At 40.9% G+C, this 21,741-nt stretch overlaps 1 protein-coding gene across 10 annotated transcripts in view; it reads right to left on the bottom strand.

Annotated features, from left to right (window-relative positions):
- The window catches only part of KCNMA1 (potassium calcium-activated channel subfamily M alpha 1), a 755,994-nt gene that overhangs the window by 29,834 nt on the left and 704,419 nt on the right, over positions 1-21,741 (bottom strand). For 9 of the 10 annotated variants that reach the window (XM_015147202.3, XM_015147203.3, XM_077944845.1 and 6 more), the window contains 2 exon segments: positions 6,374-6,487; positions 1,406-1,536 (listed from right to left, as the gene is read on the bottom strand). In XM_015147202.3, the coding sequence (XP_015002688.1) occupies positions 1,406-1,536; positions 6,374-6,487 (245 nt within the window). 10 annotated transcript variants of the gene reach the window in all.

Here is a 21,741-nt window from a genome sequence, read left to right as displayed (position 1 = left end):
TTAATTCAGATGAATGTCATTTCACAATCACTTTTAAATCCAAAGTTCTGATTTTTAACTAAGATATGCTTGCAGCTGGACAATGTTCAGGCATACAGAATAACCCAAATTAGTCTTAAAAAGCTGTATGTTTTCTTTCCTCAAATAGAGGTCCTTCTGGGACTAGCATTATTTAATGAATAGATGAGACTGGTGCATAATTAGCATATCAGTTGTTTAGCATATTCAGGAGAATAACCTTCAGCACTTTAAGAAATATATGTGTGTAAAAACTCTGAGTTCTGTTTATGGTTTTAATGTGTTCAGAAAAGCTCTTTTTCATGGATTCTCCAAAGGTCAGTTGTTGTTCAGCCTATGTCTGCGTTTTCACAAACCGAGAATTTGAGAACTCCAAAATAAAAAGCTTTTCTATATAACAAATAAAGATGCTCAGTGGGAAGACTTCATAATACCCAGGCTATGACTCATTCTAAATGTCTCCTTCTGCCTTTTGCAGTGAAAGATGGCTCCATTAAGTTGGGACCTATTTTTTAATTGTTATTTGTTTTTTGGTCGCAAAAGTGAAAAAAAAATGCCTGATTGCTAGATGTATGTCAAGTTATAAAAGAAACCAAAGCTGTGTTTGATCCCTCAGCCAGCCCACCCTCCTCTCTCTGCCACTAACTCCTCCCTGCAGCAGATACCCTGCCAGGCCTTGTCTCCATGCCTGGTTCTCTCCAAGGACTTCAGTCTCAGTGACAGGTCTGGTAGTCACCTTTGACCCACTGTTCTCTCCACCTCCTGCTGATGTTCAATCTCTACCCACAACAGCCAAGGCAATCCCCTTAAAACATGAACCTGAATATGTCACTCTCCAACCAAAATCCTTCAATGCCTTATTATTAAGAAAAAGTCCAAAACCATGAAAATGGGTTTCAAGGTCCTGCAGGTCTAACCTTGGCCATCCTCCTGCACCCTTGTCTCACCATGGCCCAGCCTCACAGGGTTTCTTTGCCTTCTTTGAGAGCCTCAGGTTCCTCCCTCCACCATCACCAGGTTTTGCATTTGCTCTCTTTCTTCTTCAGAGAATACTCTTCCCCCAAGATCTCCCCTCTTTATGGCTCAAATTTTAGCATAAAATGTACAACTTCCTCGGGGAATCTTTCTGGGATCCCCAAGACAAGGTCAAGTCCTCACCTATATTTCCTCCTAGCCTGCCTTGCCTTCCTTGCACTTGAGGAATTTATAATCAAACATTTACTTGTGTGATGGTTTTATAATGTGGGTCTCCCCTTCTAGAGTGTGAGCTTCCAGAAGTCTTGCTCTCCACTGTGGCCCCAGTGCAGCCCAGGGCCTCAAAGGTTGGAGGTGCTCCATTGGCACATCCTCCACCCTTGAGTGAGGAGGAGGGAACAGAATAACTCACCGCGCTCATGAGCGAGTCCAGGACACTGACGGCAAACGCTGTCCCGCAGGCAAAGGGCTGCGTGAGGTACAGTTCTGTATCGGGGTCATCATCATCGTCTTGGTCCAAAAACTGAACATTAGTATCATTCACTAGAAAAAGCATAAAATAAGAATTAGTTCTGAAGACCACACACAGGTAGTGAAGCCAGAGGGAGACCAGGCTACTGGTTTAGAAACACTGAAGTCATTGAGAAGGAAACAAAAGCATGGAAGAAGCTGTAGATGGATCTTTGGGTGAGGGGGCAGTGGGACTCAATGGACTGTTCCTGTGTCACTGTTTAAGTGTCTGAGACCTGGAGAGCAATGAGTTCGAGCAGGCTTGCTCCACGGCAGGCCGCTGGAGCACCAATAGACTGTGCTGGCCAGTCCTTTGGCATAGTTTTAGGATCATGACCTAAAAACACCTTCCAGTGCTTTTTGGTAATGAAGTCCTTTGAGAGATGGACATATTTCAATGATGAGCAGCCATGCTGGGATAGTCATTTTAGCCACAAAGAAAAGAAAGCAGCTTATTGGGAGTAAGGAGCGCTGGAAGGGGAGCACAGCAAGGCAGATAGCAAGGAATGCACCCGCAGGCCTATCCCACAGCCTACCCACTGGGATTGGCCTGGGTAGTTCCCCGGGGTCCCAGGCCCTAAATCTAGGTCCACACCCAACAGGCCCTGTTTAATACACAGGAAACCCCAGGTGGGACGAATGCCTGGCTGTCTCTTGCTGCTTGCTGACAAGGACTTGCTCTGAATTTTGAGTTGCATGGGGACATCCCATGTTCTCCCTTTCCCCTCCTAAACAGCTCAATCTTTTATGTGCTTGCGTTCAAGCAGTTGCAGCATTGGATGCTGTATTTCATTTCCATCTGAGGATTCCTCAAGGACTCCTCCCGCACGCACGTGCAGACTGATTAGTTGTGTCACTCAGATGTCTTTAACTTATTAAAAATTAAATGACAAATTAATTTCCATTCCCATCTTGGCTTCGGAAATTATCAGTTTTGCAGAGCAAGTAATAGGAGAAAAGTCGGTGGGGTGATGGAAGAAAGGGGCACTCACAATTTCTGGAATAATTATTGTGCTTTTAGGAAGAGAACAGATGAGGTTTCCTTTCCCTGATTCCTTTCTAAATGTATCAACAGCTAATTCTGTTTTCTAGAGTTATTGTTTTAATTTTTTAAGCAACTTTCTTGGTGACTCTTCTTTAAAAAAAAATAAAAACTTTTGTTTATTGTACGAAGTAGAATAAATGATACTAGCATGAAAGGCTAGGCATGGAATTAGTATTTTTAAATGACACCATCTTGTTTCCCTAGAGAAAGATTCTAATGGGGGAAAAATCTTGGCTCTGTTCTTCCAAACTTGGTCACATTTGGGTCCCCATTGTTTCAGCAGCAATTGAATTGCAGGCTAGTGGTGAAAGTCCAAAATCCAGGCTCTGACAACTGGGCTTCAGTCCAGCCTGTGCTGCCAACTTCCTTGGGCAAAGTATTTCATCATTCTACACCTTAGTTTCTGTCACTGTAAAATGGGGGAGTTATAGCAACTCTCTCATGAGGCTATCAGGAGGCTCATACAAATGGGATTGTGCCCAGAAAGCCTGGTCCAGCATCTGGATCATGCCATGACTTGATAAATGCCAGCTGCTATCATGATCTCCCTTCTGACATTAAATACCTGTCTACCCATTACAGCATGAAAATGCCCAGCTTCCCTCTGCCTCTCTTGGAAACACTGAAGGTCTTGCTCAGGGGTCTTTCAAGAGGTAGCTTTTCTTCACCTCCCTTCACTTGTCCAAAGCGATGTTGAAAGTCACTGTTTAGTCTTTCTGATTTGTGAATCAGAAAATGTAAACCGGAGACCACATATGGAAGAATGTGGTTTTAGTTACTTGTAATAGCCACCAATAGTATGTGTGGCAATGCTCCAAAAAGCACAGCATCTGTTACCTCTCATCAGGAAGACGGGAAAGGGTTGGTACCAGATATGGAGGTGAAGTGACTCCAAGTAGTGGGAGGGGACTCCAGATTGTCAGTGAGCTAGGCATTTGGGGTCATGGGAAAAGCACTCCAAGAGACTAGCCAGGGTCCAGTGAATACCATGTATATTGTTCTGAAATACCCAGTCTCAGAAGGAGAGCAAGCAATGCTACCCAAGGCCTATTTCACAGAACAGTAATTATGTGGGTGCTAAGAGGTACTCACATAATCACCCCAAAGCATATGTGGTCAAACACAATTGGAATAGTCAGGTGAAACAGCTTTAACACAGTCCTTTCTTGTGAGACTCTGAGGAGCCTTTGCCATGCTGACATCAATTGAGAGTCTCCAAGTAGATGAAGAGTGGAATGTGCTACACAGCTTTGAAAGCCTGTGTGGCCTTGGTGCCCTCTGTGTCTCTTAAAATTCATTATACTGGCCTGGCATAAGGCAGAACACATCTCAGAACATGTAGATAAATAAGAAGTATTCGTGGTGGATGTGGGAGGTGAAGTGGTCTGAGGAGGGTGCTATAGCGGCTAGAGAAATAGGTTTCAAGGCAGAAGATAAGGGTGGTGCAAGCACCTCAAAGATTCTCTGAACACAAGGAAGAAATCTGGTGTAGGACAAAGGCTTCTAGAGAGTCAATGATGCTAATCAAATACCAGAATTGTTGCCTTAGGTTTGGGGCACCAAGCTTTTCCTTTTCTCTTCTACTAATGACAAGATATCCTAGTTAGTCAGCAGCATGTGAATTTCAAATAGAAAATGAAATTCCTGGCAGTGAGGATTCTGAAATGCTGCTGTAGGTTTGTGAGATGGAGATGTTTGGATTAATTTTCCAACCAGAGGTGTGGACCACACAAGCCCTAGGTCTCTTGTGGCCCTCTAGTTCTGAGGAGAGGAATCCAGAAACCTAGGGCTTTTAAACAACTACACTAAACATGAAAAAACCACCCATCCTATGGTTGGAAACAGAAAATAGTGTGATACTCCCTGACCTGAGTGAATTTGTCCTGATAAATAGCTATACCTACAATAATGCGGTGTTGAGTGGTGGGCAATTTATTCCTTAGTTTCTAGACACCTTGCAAGCAAGATTACTGTGTCGAAAGTCTGCTCCCTTATTTTGAAATATATTTTTGGGCCAAGAAAATGGAAAATTCATTTCATTTGTGAGTCATGTGAAGGCAGGTGCTCCCACCTCTCTATCCACTCCTCTGCTGAGCAGCACTTTTGCTGTCTCTATTTAGAAGATCAATCCCCAGTTCTGAAACCAGCTGCTGATGGGTGCCCTTCATGGAGTTATTAACCAAGTCATGGGGAAGTGGGAAAGAGCCTGATAAATGCGGTCATGACTGGAGGCCTTTATCTTCCACCTGAGTCCATTGTGAATCTCCCAGAGAGGGTTCTGGGCTGGGAGTGGGGGCCAGAGTGCAAGGCTGCACCTGGGTGGCTGCTAACCTTATCCTCTGCACCCTTCTTGAAATCTGCCTTTAGTAAAAAAGGTACCCCGAGGGACCAGGGGTTTTTATGGCTTCAGAACCAGAGCTTCTGAGAAATGCCCTAGTAGGGGGGGAGAAAAAGGCAAATAAAGTCAGAATAAAGAAAAATAAACAGCTGGAGGGAAGGTGCCATCTTAGGTTTCTTATCTTAAAATTTTGATATTCTCCTTTGACTTCCTCTGAGAGCTGTGAAGACATGTCACTCAAACTGACAGTGTATTGGAAGAGGAGTAGAAGGGAGAAGGCGGGAGAGCGGGGTGACAAAAAAAAAGTGGGGAAAAAAGGCTCAGGCCAGAGAAAATGAATTAGAGCAAAGATGCTTTGGAAACAACTGCCAGGTCAGATGGGTATGATCAAAGGTTTACTGATGCTGTGTGGGGAAAAAAATCATTAAGAAAGGCCAGAACAAGACAGTCGATTCCAACCAGAGCCACAAATAAAACACATTCAAAGCAGTGCCATGGGGTAGCCTTTCTGTTACAGCCGGCGAAATAAAAACAAGCTGATGATAGTTGGAAACACCAACAACAGAACAAAAGGAGATACTGATGTGAAGGAAAACAGTGCTTCTTACCCAGTTCAGTTATCATTAGAATGTGCGTCCCACTGTTTTTTTCCTGATTGACTGATACCAAAGGCAACTTGCCCGGTTTAGCTAATTGGATACAGCATTTAAGGGTTGGGGAAAGGGAGTGGAGGAAAGTACAGAAAAAGAAGAGAGTGAGGGAATAACAGAGGAAACATTCTCAAGTAAAGGGACCCCGGACCACAGGTAGTTTGTATTTGTCTTGGGGGAAGAGGCCACTCTACAGTTTTGCACACTTAATAATGGTCATAGGGAGTGCCATGGCCAGGTTAGAAGTTAGATTCTATTGTCCGACCAACATGGCCCTCAAAACCCCATCATTTTGGGGGCCAGAATGGCATTTGCTGAAAATGGCTTTTGGCTGAGATATTCAACTATAATACGTTAAATGTGGAGTTATTACACATTAGCCCAGGGCTTCTACCTTGTTTCCAAAATGGGTTTGGCTTAGATCCGAGGCTTTGCATATCAGTGGAGGGCTCAGATTGTAGGAGCTGTCCAGACAGAATGCTCAAAAGAGGTTCTTACAGTAAAAATCACCAGAAAGAATCCATAAACTAAGCCTTTCCTCCTTTCCTCTCCATTCCCAATTGTATGCCCCAATTGCAAATCCATCATCTCATGCTCCTTTGCAAACAGTGACCAGCATGAAGGAAACTGTCTATTCATCTCAGAAGAAAGATAGATCAGTTTTCCCTTCCAGTAATCTGCCATATTTCTACCCATACCTTTCTCCCAGCTCCCTCAAAACAAACCCCATAGCAGCTACAAAGTTGAAAGGGCTAAGAAACAAACCAACCTCCTCATATCCTTTGTGGTTTGAAAGAGAGAACAAAAATCCCCCCCAAAGCTGACATTGACCCCTACCTAGTTCAGTGATGATGGGGATGTTGACCCCAGTTGTGATGGATGGTTGACGTAACATCCCGTGCACTGGGCTGTTATCTGGAGAGGATCTATCCATTCCTGGAGGTGTGAACCCTGGAGGGAAACAGAGGAGGAAGAAAAATCAGAGAAGTAGAAAATTTGGAAAGAGAGTACACTATATACACACAACCCAAAAATGTAGCTTATGCATTATTCACAGGTCAGCAATTAGTATTCCCAGGATAAACTCTGATGAGTTTTTTATTCTTTAGAAGGACAAGGTAGGAAACCATTATAATCGTAACTCACTTCATAGTTCTCTAAAAAGTCCGGACTCCACACCAATTATTTATTCTGCTCATAAATTTTGGCTCCCATCTCTTTCCAGGGACACAGGAGAATTATCCCCTGTTCCCCCTTGCAGTTAGATATGGCTATGTGACACATGAAATGCTCTGGCCCATGAAAAGTGAACAGAGCAATGCATATCACTGCTGGTTCAGGTATTGGATGGCCATCTCTCTCTTCCCAGGCCATGGCAACTGTGAGGACACAGGTTACCATGGAGATGAAAGCTAGACAGCATCACTGGACAGTTGTCCAGACCCACAAAGCATTCTGAGTGAGTGAAAAATAAAGCTGTGTTGCTTTAATCCTCTGAGATTTGTTTGTTTGTTTGTTTGTTTGTTGTTACCACAACATAACCTAACCTGGCCTGACTGTTACCGTAAACCAATCAATTTCTTATCCTCTTGCTGGCGAGTGACTTAGGCCTCAGTTTTCACAGAGTTCTGGCCAATGGGAGGTGTAAGGAAATCTTCCTGGGGCTTTCAGGAAGTGTTTCTTTGCTCTTAAAAAGAAACACATAGGAAGAGATTATCTTTTAATTTACTGAGCACTGTTTTATGTGCCTGTAGTGTCAGGAACTGAGGCACCAGCTAAGGGCATAACTAACTTAGTGATATTGGCTCAAGTGAATGACAGGAAAAGCTGTCCTGGAGTTCCTGGGGCAAGCAGCCTGGAGCCATCTCACCTCAGGATTTCTCCCTATGTGAGATTTTATACACATAAACACACACACACACACACACGTATTTATACATATACATACACACAATATAATACGATGTACATATTTTATCTGTTTAAGCTAAATGGAGAAGGAGTTTACTTGCACCTAAATCCTCCTGACTGATGTATATGCCACCTGCTTACGGCTGATCTCTTGAACTTCTGAGCGTGCCCAACACAGACCACATAAGGTATATGTGGACACGGGAAAATTGGAAAGCAGCCTGCTGGGTCTCCAATTTTGCAGTTTGGGCTTCTTTGGGTCTTAGGTCCAAGTCCCAAGTACATACCTGGATGAGGTTGGAACAACTGTAACTTTTAGTTTAGTGAGAGTGAGAAATATCCTGGCTAGGCAGAATGGCTGCCTCGTTAAGGTTTTGCATGGACACATATCAATATTAGAAATCCATTTACCTCCTGCATTCATCTGGTGAAAATTATTTTTTCTAATGAAGCATATGGCATCTCCACGCAAGTGGCAAGACCCAGTGCACTTACATTTAGATGACAGGCAAGCATTCACATTCACTTCGGTTTCTCATTTTTGCCCGCAGCAGAATGCTACATGGGCTTATCAATGAATTAGGGATGAATTTTAGGAACAAAGTCACTCGCTAAATTTCCAAGGACAAAACTCCAAATAGATTATTATGTGTCCAGATCCCTGACTCACTTTCCAGCAATGTGACAAGATTGTGTTGAGTCTGGCATTTTGGCTAGGTGTGAGTCAGGAATGAAATAAGGGAGCTCAATAATTGCCTATTGTTTTGGAGGTGCATAATGCATAAAATGCCAGAGAAATATAAAAGGGTTTTCTTACTTTCTGCTCTCCTGTGTATACATTTCTTATCACTGAGTGCCATACTTTCAAAAAGAAAAACAAAGTTTTACTTAATATCCATTCCCTGACTGCACTTAAATTGACTCTTTACATTGATATACTATGAAAAGGGTAAGTCATTTGATTGACATTGTAGTGTCCATCTTTTCAAACTTTGGAATATGTGTTTTTCAGCCAACCACATAACCAAAAACATGCATTTTTAAATGCTAGCTATTTTCTTCCTCTAGGATGGTGAAGGGGAAACTAAACTGTTTTCATCAGAAGTTTCATTCAAAAGCATGAAAAACTGGAAGTGACAGCTGTGCAGATTCAGTGGATGTGACGTTTTTGAATTTCTTCAACTTGACAAGTAAACACCTTAAATCGGTAATGCTAGATGCATAATACATGGCCTGTATTTTGACATCCATCATCAAATGCTGACTTGAGAAAATACGGGTTTGTACGTCAAGGAATAGCACCCATAAAGCAGGGAGAAATGCAGGTCACACGATATTAGGAAAACTGTATTTCATTACAGAACTCGCAACAAGCCACAGCATCCTTTTATTTCATCTTATTTAAAGATTCCATTTTCAGCTGTGAAAAGACTCAATTCCTTTGCATGAAACCTTCATTTAGAAATGACATGCTTGCTTCATAGGCTTCTTTCATTTTGCTTTCATATTCCATTTTCCCCTTCAGTCACCAGGCCTGGTTCCATTAGCATCTGCAACTGACAAACTATGGTGGGTGTCCAAAGACATCTCTCCGTTGAAGGCCTGACTCTCCCCCATGCGTGACTCCCCAAAAAAGTGTGCTTTTATTGGCAAGAAAACTTCATGCCTCTTTTTGCTTCCCTACTTTTCTAGTCACAAATTTTTAAAAGAAAAAGTCAACAACAACAGCAAAATTGGTTTCCTCTTTTTCCCTGGTATAGAGTTATGTTAAAAGTGAACACAATTTATTAGCATTGTTTCTTTCTTAGGGGTTCTGATATGGGAAGATGATAGTCAGAAATGGCAGGATGCCCCAGATTCCTTAAATGGCTTTGGAGAGAAGAGAAATTCAGGCACCTTCCATACAGGGATGAGGCAATTCAGCCTTTGATGCCACAGGATGGTGTCCACCCCATTCCTCATAGCTGCATTTGATAAAGGGGCAGGTCTAAACTGTGGCCCAGTCTCTGACCGTCTTGCTCCCCTTCTCATTATTGCTTGCAGCCATGGTTATATCGTGGGTAGCACCTGAAGTCTCTCTACATTAAACAACACCCTAGTTCTGCATGTGAAAGCACTGGCACGTGGAATATACTCCAGGGATCTACAGCTAGAGAACAGTGAAACTGGGAAACACTCCCTTCATTAGTTAAACTAACACTTGGGAAATTAATTTTAGAAACAACCATATATTTTGCCAGAAAAGATGACTAAGAATATCACCATCAGAGACGTGGAATGAGAAGTCCTCAATCAGGAAAAGACTGAAGTTTAAATCATCCACAGTCAAAGCTATCATCAGATGGGCTCCTGATTCTTTAGCTATGTCCCCATAGCACTTTGTTGATCATGGCCACGGGAGGCAAGTTTTGTGCTAAAAATGACTTCCATATGTTTGTTGGCCATTTGTATATAACATCACTAATGATCAGGAAAATGCATATCAAAACCACAATGTGATACCACCTTATTCCTGCAAGAATGGCCATAATCAAAATTTCAAGAAACAGTAGATGTTGGCATGGATGCAGTGAACAGGGAACACTTCTACACTGCTGGCGGCAATGTAAACTCCTACAGCCACTACGGAAAACTCAAAGAACTCAGTGTGGAGTGTGGAGATTCCTCAAAGAACTAAAAGTACATCTACCATTTGATCCAGCAATCCCACTACTGGTATCTACCCAGAGGAAAAGAAGTCATTATTCAAAAAAGATACTTGCACATGCATGTTTACAGCAGCACAATTCACAATTGCAAAATCATGGAACCAACCCAAATGCCCATTAATCAATGAGTGAATAAACTGTAACATGATATATATATATATTGAATATATACATACAGTCATACAAAGGAATGAATTAACAACACCTGCAGTGACCTGGAAGAGATTGGAGACTATTATTCTAAGTGATGTAACTCGGGAATGGAAAAACAGACATTGTATGTTCTCACTGGTATGTGAGAACTAAGCTATGAAAATGCAAAGGCATAAGAATGATACAATGGACTTTGGGGTCTTAGGGGTTAAGAGTGGGAGGGGAACGAGGGATAAAAGACTACAAATGTGCAGTGTATACTGCTTGGGTGAAATGGTGCACCAAAATCTCACAAATCACCACTAAAAAACTTACTCATGCAACCAAACACCACCTGTACCCCAATACCCCAATAACTTATGGAAACAATAAAAATAAAATAATAACTTCCAAAGACCACCTGACCTCCTTACACTGAAGTTTTCTCCCCACTCCAATCTTCAGTGGCCAGTGTGGCAGGCTTTTGTTATCTATTTTATTCATTCAGCATGAGGCATAAATGCCTTGACCAACTTTATCTCATGACAAGTATTCTCATTCCATATACTGTATAAGAACTTTAGGTCAGAGACTGGATTTTCATTTCTTCGAACTTCCCAGATTATCTACAAAATGCCCAGCACATAGAAAAGAAATAGAATGAAATTGTTAACAGCATGGGCTGTAAAGTCAGGTGTCATGGATTCAAATTCTGGCACCTCCACTTATGAGCCATGGCACTATAAATGTTGTGCAGACTCTCTCCAAGTCTGCTTCTCCATCGATAAACCAGAAATACCTCCTACACAGGACAATTGTAAGGCTAAAATAAAATAAAATAAAATAAAATAATGTATTGAAAACATTTAGTACAATACCTGGTATGAAGCAAGTACTCAAAAATGCTGGCTACCAATATTAATATTTTATTAGACATACATTAAGTATTGTGGATCACTTCCCCTTCCATATGGACAAAGAACTGAAGAAGTATTTAGTAGATTCTTAAAAAAGAATTTTTACACAGAGAAATCCTAGAATATTAATGAGAAGGCAATGAGCATTGTGTGTGTGTGTGTGTGTGTATATATATATATATTCTATATACTGTATAAGAACTTTAGGAATATTGTGTGTGTATATATATATATATTCTATATACTGTATAAGAACTTTAGGAACACACAATATTCCTAAAGTTCTTATACAGTATATGTATACATATGTATACATATATACACACACACACAATATTCCTTATGTGATCATATGTGTATATGTGTATATACACACACACAATATTGTGTGTATATGTATATATATGTGATCATATGTGTGTATATATATACACACAGACACAATATTCCTTATGTGATTATAAGGAAAGAAGGACTATGGCTCAGACAAGATATACACAAGTAATGGCTGGAAAAGGGTTCCAGGACAATGTAAACCCAAGTGCATTAGAAAATAAGAAAGGCTCAATGGCATTGTTTTTATGAGACTCAAAGCAAAGGCAAGAATGCTCTAGATCTAAACTGGCTAATAATTGAGAATGAAGAAGAGAGAGGGAAGGCTGAAACAGAACCCCAAGAAAAAAATAGCCAACATTTATTGAGCGCTTACTATGTACTAAATGTTGCTCATGCAATAACTTTGGTTCTGAGAACCATTCTATTTATATACTACTATTTTTCAGAGGAGGAAACTGAAGCACAGAGAAGGTAACCTACTTGCACCAGGACATACATCTAGGAATTAGCAGATCTCAGAGCGGAACGCAGGTAAACAAGTCCCAGAGTCCCCTCTAAGCTGCCACGCCATATTGCTTCTTATGTGCCAGGTTGGGCTAAGGGTTTTTTCACAGGCCACCTTGTTTATTCCTCATAACAATCCCTGTGTGTTTAGGGATTGTTAATATTTGCATTTTGTAGAAGAGGAAAATAAGATTCGGAGCAGTGGCATAACTGGCTCAAGCATATCCAATTGGTAAGTGGCTCCGGGAGCCGCAGCCAGGCAGTCTGACCTCAGACTCCTGACACCTGCAGGCTGTGCCGCATCCCTGACTTGGGTGCTGGCCTTCTCCTTCTAGGTATGGTCCCTGGCAGGCAAGTCTGAGGCCTGAGCCAGTCTTACTTTTTATTGTTTTCACTTTTAAACAATAGCAGATAACAACTGGGACCCATTGTAGTTATGCTTAACTTGCTGTGGTATGGCAGCATGCACAACTCAGTACATATAATAAATGCTTTATTACAGTACTTTTCCATGGGGGAAACACAAAGTACTTTCTAAATCTTCCCTAGTTAAATCCCCGAGCCTTTCCAGGGAGAGAGGGAGATGGAAATTCTTATCAATCATCTCCCCTAGAATAGATGGAGAAATGAAGGTAAGTGCTTCCCCCACCCCCATAGACTTAACATAAAGGAATTGGTTCAAATGGTGGGCCAAATTATCTTTTATTGTGTGCATATAAATGATGGTTAGAAATCCATATGCTACGTTAAACTAGGGAAATAAATTAGGCCGAGTCATCTAGGTTTGCTGAGACAGGTATTCAATATGAAGTTGTAAAAGGGAAAGATCACCTTTAAAAATGATCTATAAAGACATGTTAAAATCAAGAGAAACATCTCATATTACATCATCTATGAGATGAATTAAATTTCCTGTTAATGCCAGGAAAAAAAATCTCAAAGGCAAATGTCAGATGAAGTGCAGATCAATAAAAATATTTTGATAAGTAAATGCAACAATGCTATTTAACACATGATTGGCAACTGCTGAAACATAAATTATCCAAATTTCCCATTGCTGCTTATGGGAAAATTATGCAGATTAGAACTTGATTAGGCTTATATCATGAGACTCAATTTGGACTTTTAATCTATTAAGCTCCAATAAATGAGGCATCTGAATAGCTCCCCTGAGCAACTACGGTAATAGCCACAGCAGTCATTTCTGCAGTACGTGTTCCAACAAATGCTTCAGCAGCTGAAGTAAAGAAAATTCCATGTATAGAAGTACAATTGCTCTCTAACTTGTAGGGGAGGAAAGTCCATGCACACAGGGTTGATTTGGGAAATAGGTTTTCGGAAATCACTGCAAGAAAAATCTAGCCAAAGGAAAAACCTCAGTTAAACCTTGTAATATTTTTTCACAGTAGTTTTCAGTGGCTTCCCATGAAGCTAGAATCCAGAGTCAGGAAGGCCAGGCAGCTGACCATGTTTACTAAATTTAAAAAAAGATTATTTACCACAGCAGCAGCTTCTCCTGAAACTCCCCAAAGGCTACCCCAACAGGGTAGAGGTAGCCCTCAGCAAGGTGCTGGGAGGTCAATGTCAAGGAGGGAAGTGGGGAAATGCCCCTGCCAATTTGTAACTCCCCCGCACAAAGCCTAATGACAGTGCTTGGAAACTGTATAAACAGACAATTCTGTGACTCCTGAGCCACAACGTAAGGTGTCTTTTGCCTCTTCAGCAATCATTCTATGCTAGAGATACGAGAGCTTTCAAAATCCTCTCATCAATTCCTCCATTCTTCAAATGAAGAAACTGAGGCTTAAAGTGGAGAAGTTATTATATCCAAGGTCACAGAACCAGTTAGCAGCAGAACCATGATAGTTGATATCTGCTGTTTTCTGTTCCTTTTTAACCCCTTCCATGCATAAGAAACCAAATCCACAGTGTTTGTTGGGGGTGCAGGGAAGAAACTCTGCCCCCACCCTGGAAACAGGAGTGGCAGCGTGAAGCCAGGCATCCTGACTTCACAGGGCCACTGATGATCTTGCATAATCCGGGTCACATCATCGGTTTATAGATGGATCTGTCCCCCTCAATCTAGGGCCTGTCCATGTTCTCCCCAGGACCTTATTTAAAAGATGGTAAAGGTGCTGTGGTTGCAGTCAGGAGCCTGCAGGTGTGGGGTTGCTGGCGAGCAGTTAGCCCACCTTGGGGTGCATGAAAACAGGGCAAATGAACCAAGAGGTGGAGAGAATGAGAGAGAGCTCTATCATTGTTCAACTTCCTGCACCCAAATGTGCCTAAAACCAGAGGCATCCCAGTTACATGTCTCTGTTTTTACTTAAGCCTTTTTGCACTGGATTTCACTTGCGCCAAAATGTCCTAGCTAGTACAACAACTGAGAAAAATCTCCATTCTCTTCATGGTGAAATGATGCATGCAGGCCTGATTTTCTACTGAAACCAATGACCACATCTTCATTTAAGGTTTCCTGCTTGTTTCCAGTGACCAGGGACAAGACCTGGCTTAATACTCTCCTCATTTCTTTCCATTTACAGTAAGTAACATTGACTTTTTTAGCAGTACATTTTTTTAAGAGTACTTTTTTTTTTTTTTGTCTTTGATTAGCACCTTTGGAAGTTGACTCCACCCACTGAATAAAGTGCCCCATCCTTTTTAGAGTTTACATTTTGGGTCCAACCCAAACCAAAGAAAGTTAAACCAACCAACCAAACAAAACTTCTCTGTAGTTATTTGCCCATTAAGCTTCGTAAAATATATTCAGCTCTTAGACAAGTCTCACACACATGAAACAAATACATTTACAGTACTTGTCTCTCCAAGCTGACAGTCTCTTTCCTTAGAATTAAAGAGCTTACTGTGTAAGATGTTTCTCAGAACGGTTGGTTAAGGGGAGAAAGGAAGAAAAAAAGGAAGAAAAAGACAAAGCTAGTAACAACTCAAACACACCTAAACTACAGATTTCGAGAGAAACCTAATATTCACCTGGTCTAATGTCTCCATTTACTCAAGAGCGCATGGTATCAGTGCATTTTCCACAACATCTCAACTTCTCAGTTTTGCCTTCTCCTAATTCATCTTACAATTTAAAAATAAGACAGGTCAGGTGCAGTGGTTCACGCCTGTAATCCCAGCACTTTGGGGGCCAGCGTGAGTGGATTGCTTGAACTCAGGAGTTCAAAACCAGCCTGAGCAACATGGTGAAACCTCATCTCTACTAAAAAAAAAAAAAATACAAAAATTAGCTGTGCGTGGTAGAGTGTGCCTGTAGTCCCAGCTACTTGGGAGGCTGAGATTGGAGGATTGCTTGAGCCAGGCAGGCAGAGGTTGCAGCAAGCCAAGATCATGTCATTGTACTCCAGCCTGGATGAAACAGTGGGACCCTGTCTCAAAAAATAAAATAAGACATACTTGCTTGGTCAGTATGGATCAAACGACTTACAATTTTACCTCCACTTTGGCCTAAGCAATTGTACTTCTAAAAATATGTGTACAATAAACATACGTGTGCATGTGTCTTTATACCAGCATGATTTATAATCCTTTGGGTATATACCCAGTAATGGGATGGCTGGGTCAAATGGTATTTCTAGTTCTAGATCTTTGAGGAATTGCCACATCGTCTTCCACAATGGTTGAACTAGTTTACAGTCTGTGGCACTATTCACAGCGGCAAAGACTTGGCACCAACCCAAATGTCCATCAATGATAGACTGGATTAAGAAAATGTGGCACATATAAACCATGGGATACTATGCAGCCACAAAAAAGGATGAGTTCGTGTCCTTTGTAGGGACATGGATGAAGCTGGAAACCATCATTCTCAGCAAACTATCGCAAGGACAAAAAAACCAAACACCGCATGTTCTCACTCATAGGTGGCAATTGAACAATGAGAACACTTGGACACAGGAAGGGGAACATCACATACTGGGGCCTGTCATGGGGTGGGGGGAGAGTGGAGGGATAGCATTAGGAGATAGACCTAATGTAAATGACGAGTTAATGGGTGCAGCACACCAACATGGCACATGTACACATATGTAACAAACCTGCACGTTGTGCACATGTACCCTAGAACTTAAAGTATAGTACAAAATATATATATGTGTGTGTGTATACCCATAATTTCCTTATATTAAAAATTTGGCTGCCAGGATCTTCATTCATAGGTATTAAGTAACAACATTCCATTGAAAACAACATGAATGTCAAATTTTAGGGAAATTGGTTAAGTATGCATCCACTAAAAATAATGCAGGAAAACATTTCATGACAGAAAAATGGTCATGATAAAATCTTTGTGGAAAACCACAGGTAACATACTAACATGTACGATCCATTTTTTGAGGGTAAAAGTATTTATATCTATGGAAATCAGACTAATATGTCAACTTTCTTATGCCTGAGCAGTAAAATTACAGGGAATGTGCATTTTCTTTTTGGTTTCTATAATTGCTAAATTTTCTAAAATAAACACATTTTATTTATGCAATGAAAAAAAATTTCAAAAATTATAAATTGATTTCAAAGTCCCTGAAATCTCGAAACCTCATGTGATCCCTATGGGTTGAGAGCAGCTGATGAACATGATGGATGGACACAGCTGGTTCATCTGTAAGGGTCTGACAACTCTTTGAACATTCACTTGATTTGGCAGTTAAGGAGACTGAAGTTCTGAGATGGAAGTGATCAGGCCAAGGTTACAGAGCAAAGGGGCTTTAAAAGAACAGGGCCCAGAGAAAGTTTTCAGGCTTCCAAGTTCTCTGTTATTTCAGTCTCCCACCATCTTGTAAGAGCTACTGAATCTCAAAGCAGAGGTCACTTAGGTAAAGCACACGTGGGCAGTGAAGAGCTGAAGAAACCCACAATGCACACAGGGGAAGGGAGGAGCAGTCAGAGCTAGTTTCCAACACAGATGGAATGTGGCACCTGCTGATTCCCATCCCTGCTCCCACCAGCCTTACCCGTTTCAGAAAGGCTGTTCCCCCTCTTCCCTCCCAACCCACCTCCTGCCGCTTCTTTACCTCTTCCAGGAAGTCTGCCTCGAATAACTTCCCACATTTCATTACTTTACAAAGATGTTTTTCTCTGCTTTTTTTTCCCATCCCCTTTATTATTTTAAAATGTATGAATTACTACTAAATATGTATGAATTACTACATATTAATATTTAAATATTTTTAAGTATCTTTAATTCTCTATGTTTTATCTTCACATACTCATTGCACTCCCCAATTTCAATATGGCATAGCTTATATTAATCTTTCTTTATTGTTCTTATTTATTCTTAATTCCTGTTCCGGGACCTTCCCTGTTTGCTGCCACCACAAGAGGACAAAGGCTGTTTTGCCACTGACATGGGATCTCCTCTTTCATGATGGATCACATTTCCAGTAAACTAGAGGCTTACTATGCCATGGAAAAGGCAGATATATACATTACAAGACAGTGATAACAAGCGGATACTAATAAAACGCACAGACATCCCCCCTCATGCTGCCAAGACTATATACCATTTTCTTTCCATTACATCCATTTTTTTCTCCCCTTTTGTGAGCATTAATCAAAGAAATGCAAAGAGCTCATTAAAGTGATAGATTGACTGAAAATGTAACCACCTTTTCATTATAAACAGTTTCTTTATGTTCTTGGTGCTATGGACTTTGTTTTTTAGCATTTGTCATGTAGTTCAAATGTCCTTTTACATTTAAACACCCAATGGGCCCCAGTTGTTTGGTTTAGTATAAAACGATGGCCAGCGCAGCAGAAACCAGAACTACAAAATCACAAGCAAAGTATAACATCCATCTCTTAAGCACACAGAAAATTAAGTCGCTGTAAAAGATGGGTTTGCCAAGTGATCCAAGGCCTTGCCATGAAATTCAGGAAAGCAGAATCGCATCACCAACGACTTTCAGCCAGCTGTCTCTGAATGGTTCTAGAGACAAGACGCCTGGCCCAAGATAGTGCCAAGGTTCCAAACATTTGATAGTTCCTTGAAAGATTTTTTTTTTCTTAAGTGTTAAAGTGTTTCCTGTATATATGTTTATGCTGGCAGATGAATATGTAACTGGGATCTTGGATCTTGGGGTCAGGCATTCCCACATACATACACACATAAATCTTCACTAGACGAGGGTTTGGTGCTGGTTTGACTCTGAGCATCTCTCTGTAGAGCATGGTCAATAACTTTTGACCACTACCTGAAATAAGTCATACCATTTGCGGTCTAGAACTTGAACACTGTGGCTAAATTGAATGAGTTTGGGTCCTTCCTCTTTCTGTTTCTAGTTTGTGATTTGGGGCAATTTATTTAAATTTTGTGTCTCAGTTTCCTCATCTGCAAAATGAAAGAGGAAGATGTCATGAAGATTGAATGAGTTAATAATAATAATACAGGGAAAGTGCTTACAACAGCACCTGGCACAGAGCATGTACTTCATCAGTACTAATTATTATTTATCAACAACAGGGTTGTAAGCTGACAGAGAAAACAAAACACATGGGTTTTAGTCCCAGGTCAACTCCTACCTCTCTGTAAGAATGTAGAAGGATTCAACGTCTTATCCAAACTCAGTTCTCCTATCTGTAAAATGAGGTAGTAGCAATGTTCCCAATCCCTTTAGATTACTGTGCATCATACATAATATTGAAATCATGATAATTCTGTGTTTAGCTACTCAATATTCAGGAATGTCTGTAGAGTCATTCATGGGGCTGTTATTTTAAGGAAGTGGAACACAGGAGCCCTCTCTTCCAGGATCCTATCACATTGTCTGTATCAACAAACATATCAACATTTCATACAAGAGATGCACACCAAATATATTAAACCACAACAACAATGTAGCTTGCACATCACAACTCCAGGCACGACATCATATCCTCTCTCAGGAGTAGCCCCTAAGGCATGATTCTCCCTCCAGGAGCCCTGCATCCTTTCCATTTGCTAACAGTCAAATCATTCATTTGCTGCCATGCAATCACAGTCATGGCAATGGCTGTGGCCCTTGGTGTCTTCATCTGTAAAATAAGAATGACTCTAAGGCCCTCTCAGCTTTGAGATTTATGTCTCTTTCATGACCCCAAATTTTAAAAGTGATTTCCAACAAAATAAGCTAGCAAAGGGAATCCAGAGGATCTCCTTTCAGACTCCCTCACAAGCTCTAGTGTAGATCCAGATTTTTTTATTCAGTTTTATACCTTTGCCCAGAGGACGAAACTTTACTTCCCAAACCAAGGAGAAGGATGTACTGTCTCCAAAGTTGCTCTAATGGCTGAGAAGACCATAAATAACCATTTATTAAACAAACACTATGGGTTGAAGGAAGAGAAACCACCACAATTAGGCCCCTGAGGCCTGCAGGCACAGTACATAACAATGGGACTCTCATAATCCAGGTAATATATAACCAGTTACTCCATTTTCTTGAAGTTATCTTCATAATCAAGATGCTATCCCAGCCATTGTGGGCTTTAGAACTATTTTTAATTTTAATTTAAAGAGCAATTAAAGAAAGACAATGGATACACAGGATAATAAAGTAAGTGATTAGCAGCATGCAAAATGACAGAGGTTTAATGATAATATGGTTCTAGTCTCCAAACGGCTTGTCGAGAGAAGGCCCTTTCTACATGTGGTTGTTCAGCTAATGTGTCTCAACCCACAATTACAACATTGCTGACACCATTAACCAGTGAAACAACATCACTTCGCGAAATCCTTGTTGTCTCATTAAAAAGGAAAGGGTCAGGTAATTTACCAACGTTGTATGTCTAGTTTTGTTGTTGGTAATTAGCAAACATTACCCAGCATAGACTCCCACTGGGAACTAGAGGAACTTTGTGAAATATTAAAGAAGAAAGCCTTTATATTTCACCGGAAAATTGAAAAGAGGTGCAGTAATATTCTACCTGTCGTCTTTTTGCATTTAGGAAAAGGAAAACGCAACTTGGAACTCTTTAATTTCAGGAGAAATATTCAAAATGCATTGGGAAGTCACTATCCACATGAAGCCCCTGGATCACCATTGTATACTGGCAAATAGAATCTGTGTCCCTGTTTACAAAAGCGAGTTGGAGACGGGGGGATGGGGAAATTGCAAATTTCATCTTTATTGCTCTTACTTATGTTTTTTGAATTAATCTCCTTGAAATAGAAGAAAGGGGCAATAAAAGTTTTCTTTTTGAAACGCTGCAGGACTTAAATAAGCACCAGAATTGTTTATTCAGAAAAATACACACACACACACACACAGACACACACATTTAGACCTAAAGATAGAGGAAATATATTCCAGGGATGAGACTTCCTGCCTCCTTGCTTCCTAATGGAATCTTCCCCACACTGGAACTCAGAGCCCACCCCCAACACTGGCCAATGCTTGGTGTGTTGTCAGGGAGTAGAATGGTACCTTATTCTTTTTTTTTTTTTTTTTTTTTTTTTTTTTTTTTTTGAGACGGAGTCTGGCTCTGTCACCCAGGCTGGAGTGCAGTGGCGCGATCTCGGCTCACTGCAAGCTCCGCCTCCCGGGTTTACGCCATTCTCCTGCCTCAGCCTCCCGAGTAGCTGGGACTACAGGCGCCCGCCACCTCGCCCGGCTAGTTTTTTGTATTTTTTAGTAGAGACGGGGTTTCACCGTGTTAGCCAGGATGGTCTCGATCTCCTGACCTCGTGATCCGCCCGTCTCGGCCTCCCAAAGTGCTGGGATTACAGGCTTGAGCCACCGCGCCCGGCCAGTACCTTATTCTTTAAATGGAACTTTTGGAACATAAAACACATTCCAATAAATGTGAGCAGAAAATTATGAATTCATTAAACTACTTTGGTATCTTGTGCTATATATAATATTTATATTCCGACTACGGTAAAATATGCTTTAATATCTTTAGGCAACTATAAGGACTTAAATATTTATAAAATGGCTAAAGATAAAGTATGGCCCTCTTATTCCTACATACAGATGATGTAAGGCATGCAATCAAAGACAATAACACTCTCTGCCCATTTGTCATCTTAAAGGAGCCGATCAACGCGCCATCCCTCGTGTGCCATCTACATAAGAGTTGTTGCCGACACAGGCAACTCCAGAGGAGTCTGCGCCTTAAAAACTACCTAGAGTGCTATACTTCATAGAAAACAGGCCTTTCTGAAAATGGAGACAAAACAATAAATTTGCAGGCAAAACAGCTCCAAGAGGGGCTTCAAAATACTGCTGTATTTATCTCTGGGACATGTGGGAACAGGAAGCATTTTGATTTAATATTTCATAACATAGAGACAATTGCTTCCTTGCATGGTATATACTTAATGGTCATAGAAATGAGTTTTTTTAAAAAAAAAAGTTTCAATATCTTAAATGCAAATAAATAAATAAGGAGACACACCTACATAATAGGAAGGGATTCCTTTGGAAATATGGAATAGACCCATATAATCCCAATAAAGAGAAAGCCACCATGAATTTATAATCACCTAGGGGCCTATTAAAAGTAGTTTTATAGATTAAGTGTGAAACCTCACCCTGATGTTCTTATTATTTACCTTCCTTGCTTGCCTGTAGGCCCATGGCCTGATTGATTTTCAAAATTCTTCCATTTCCTCTGCCGATTAGGTATTCAAAGAATTGTTTGTGCCCACCTGCCTTGACCTCTCAAATGGACACCTCCTGGTTTATTTTCCCAGCTC

This window comes from Macaca mulatta, chromosome 9 (assembly GCF_049350105.2).
Source record: "Macaca mulatta isolate MMU2019108-1 chromosome 9, T2T-MMU8v2.0, whole genome shotgun sequence".
Classification (NCBI taxonomy): Eukaryota; Metazoa; Chordata; class Mammalia; order Primates; family Cercopithecidae; genus Macaca; species Macaca mulatta.
Note: the sequence above shows the minus strand (reverse complement) of the source record. Positions and strands in the feature narration are given on the sequence as shown.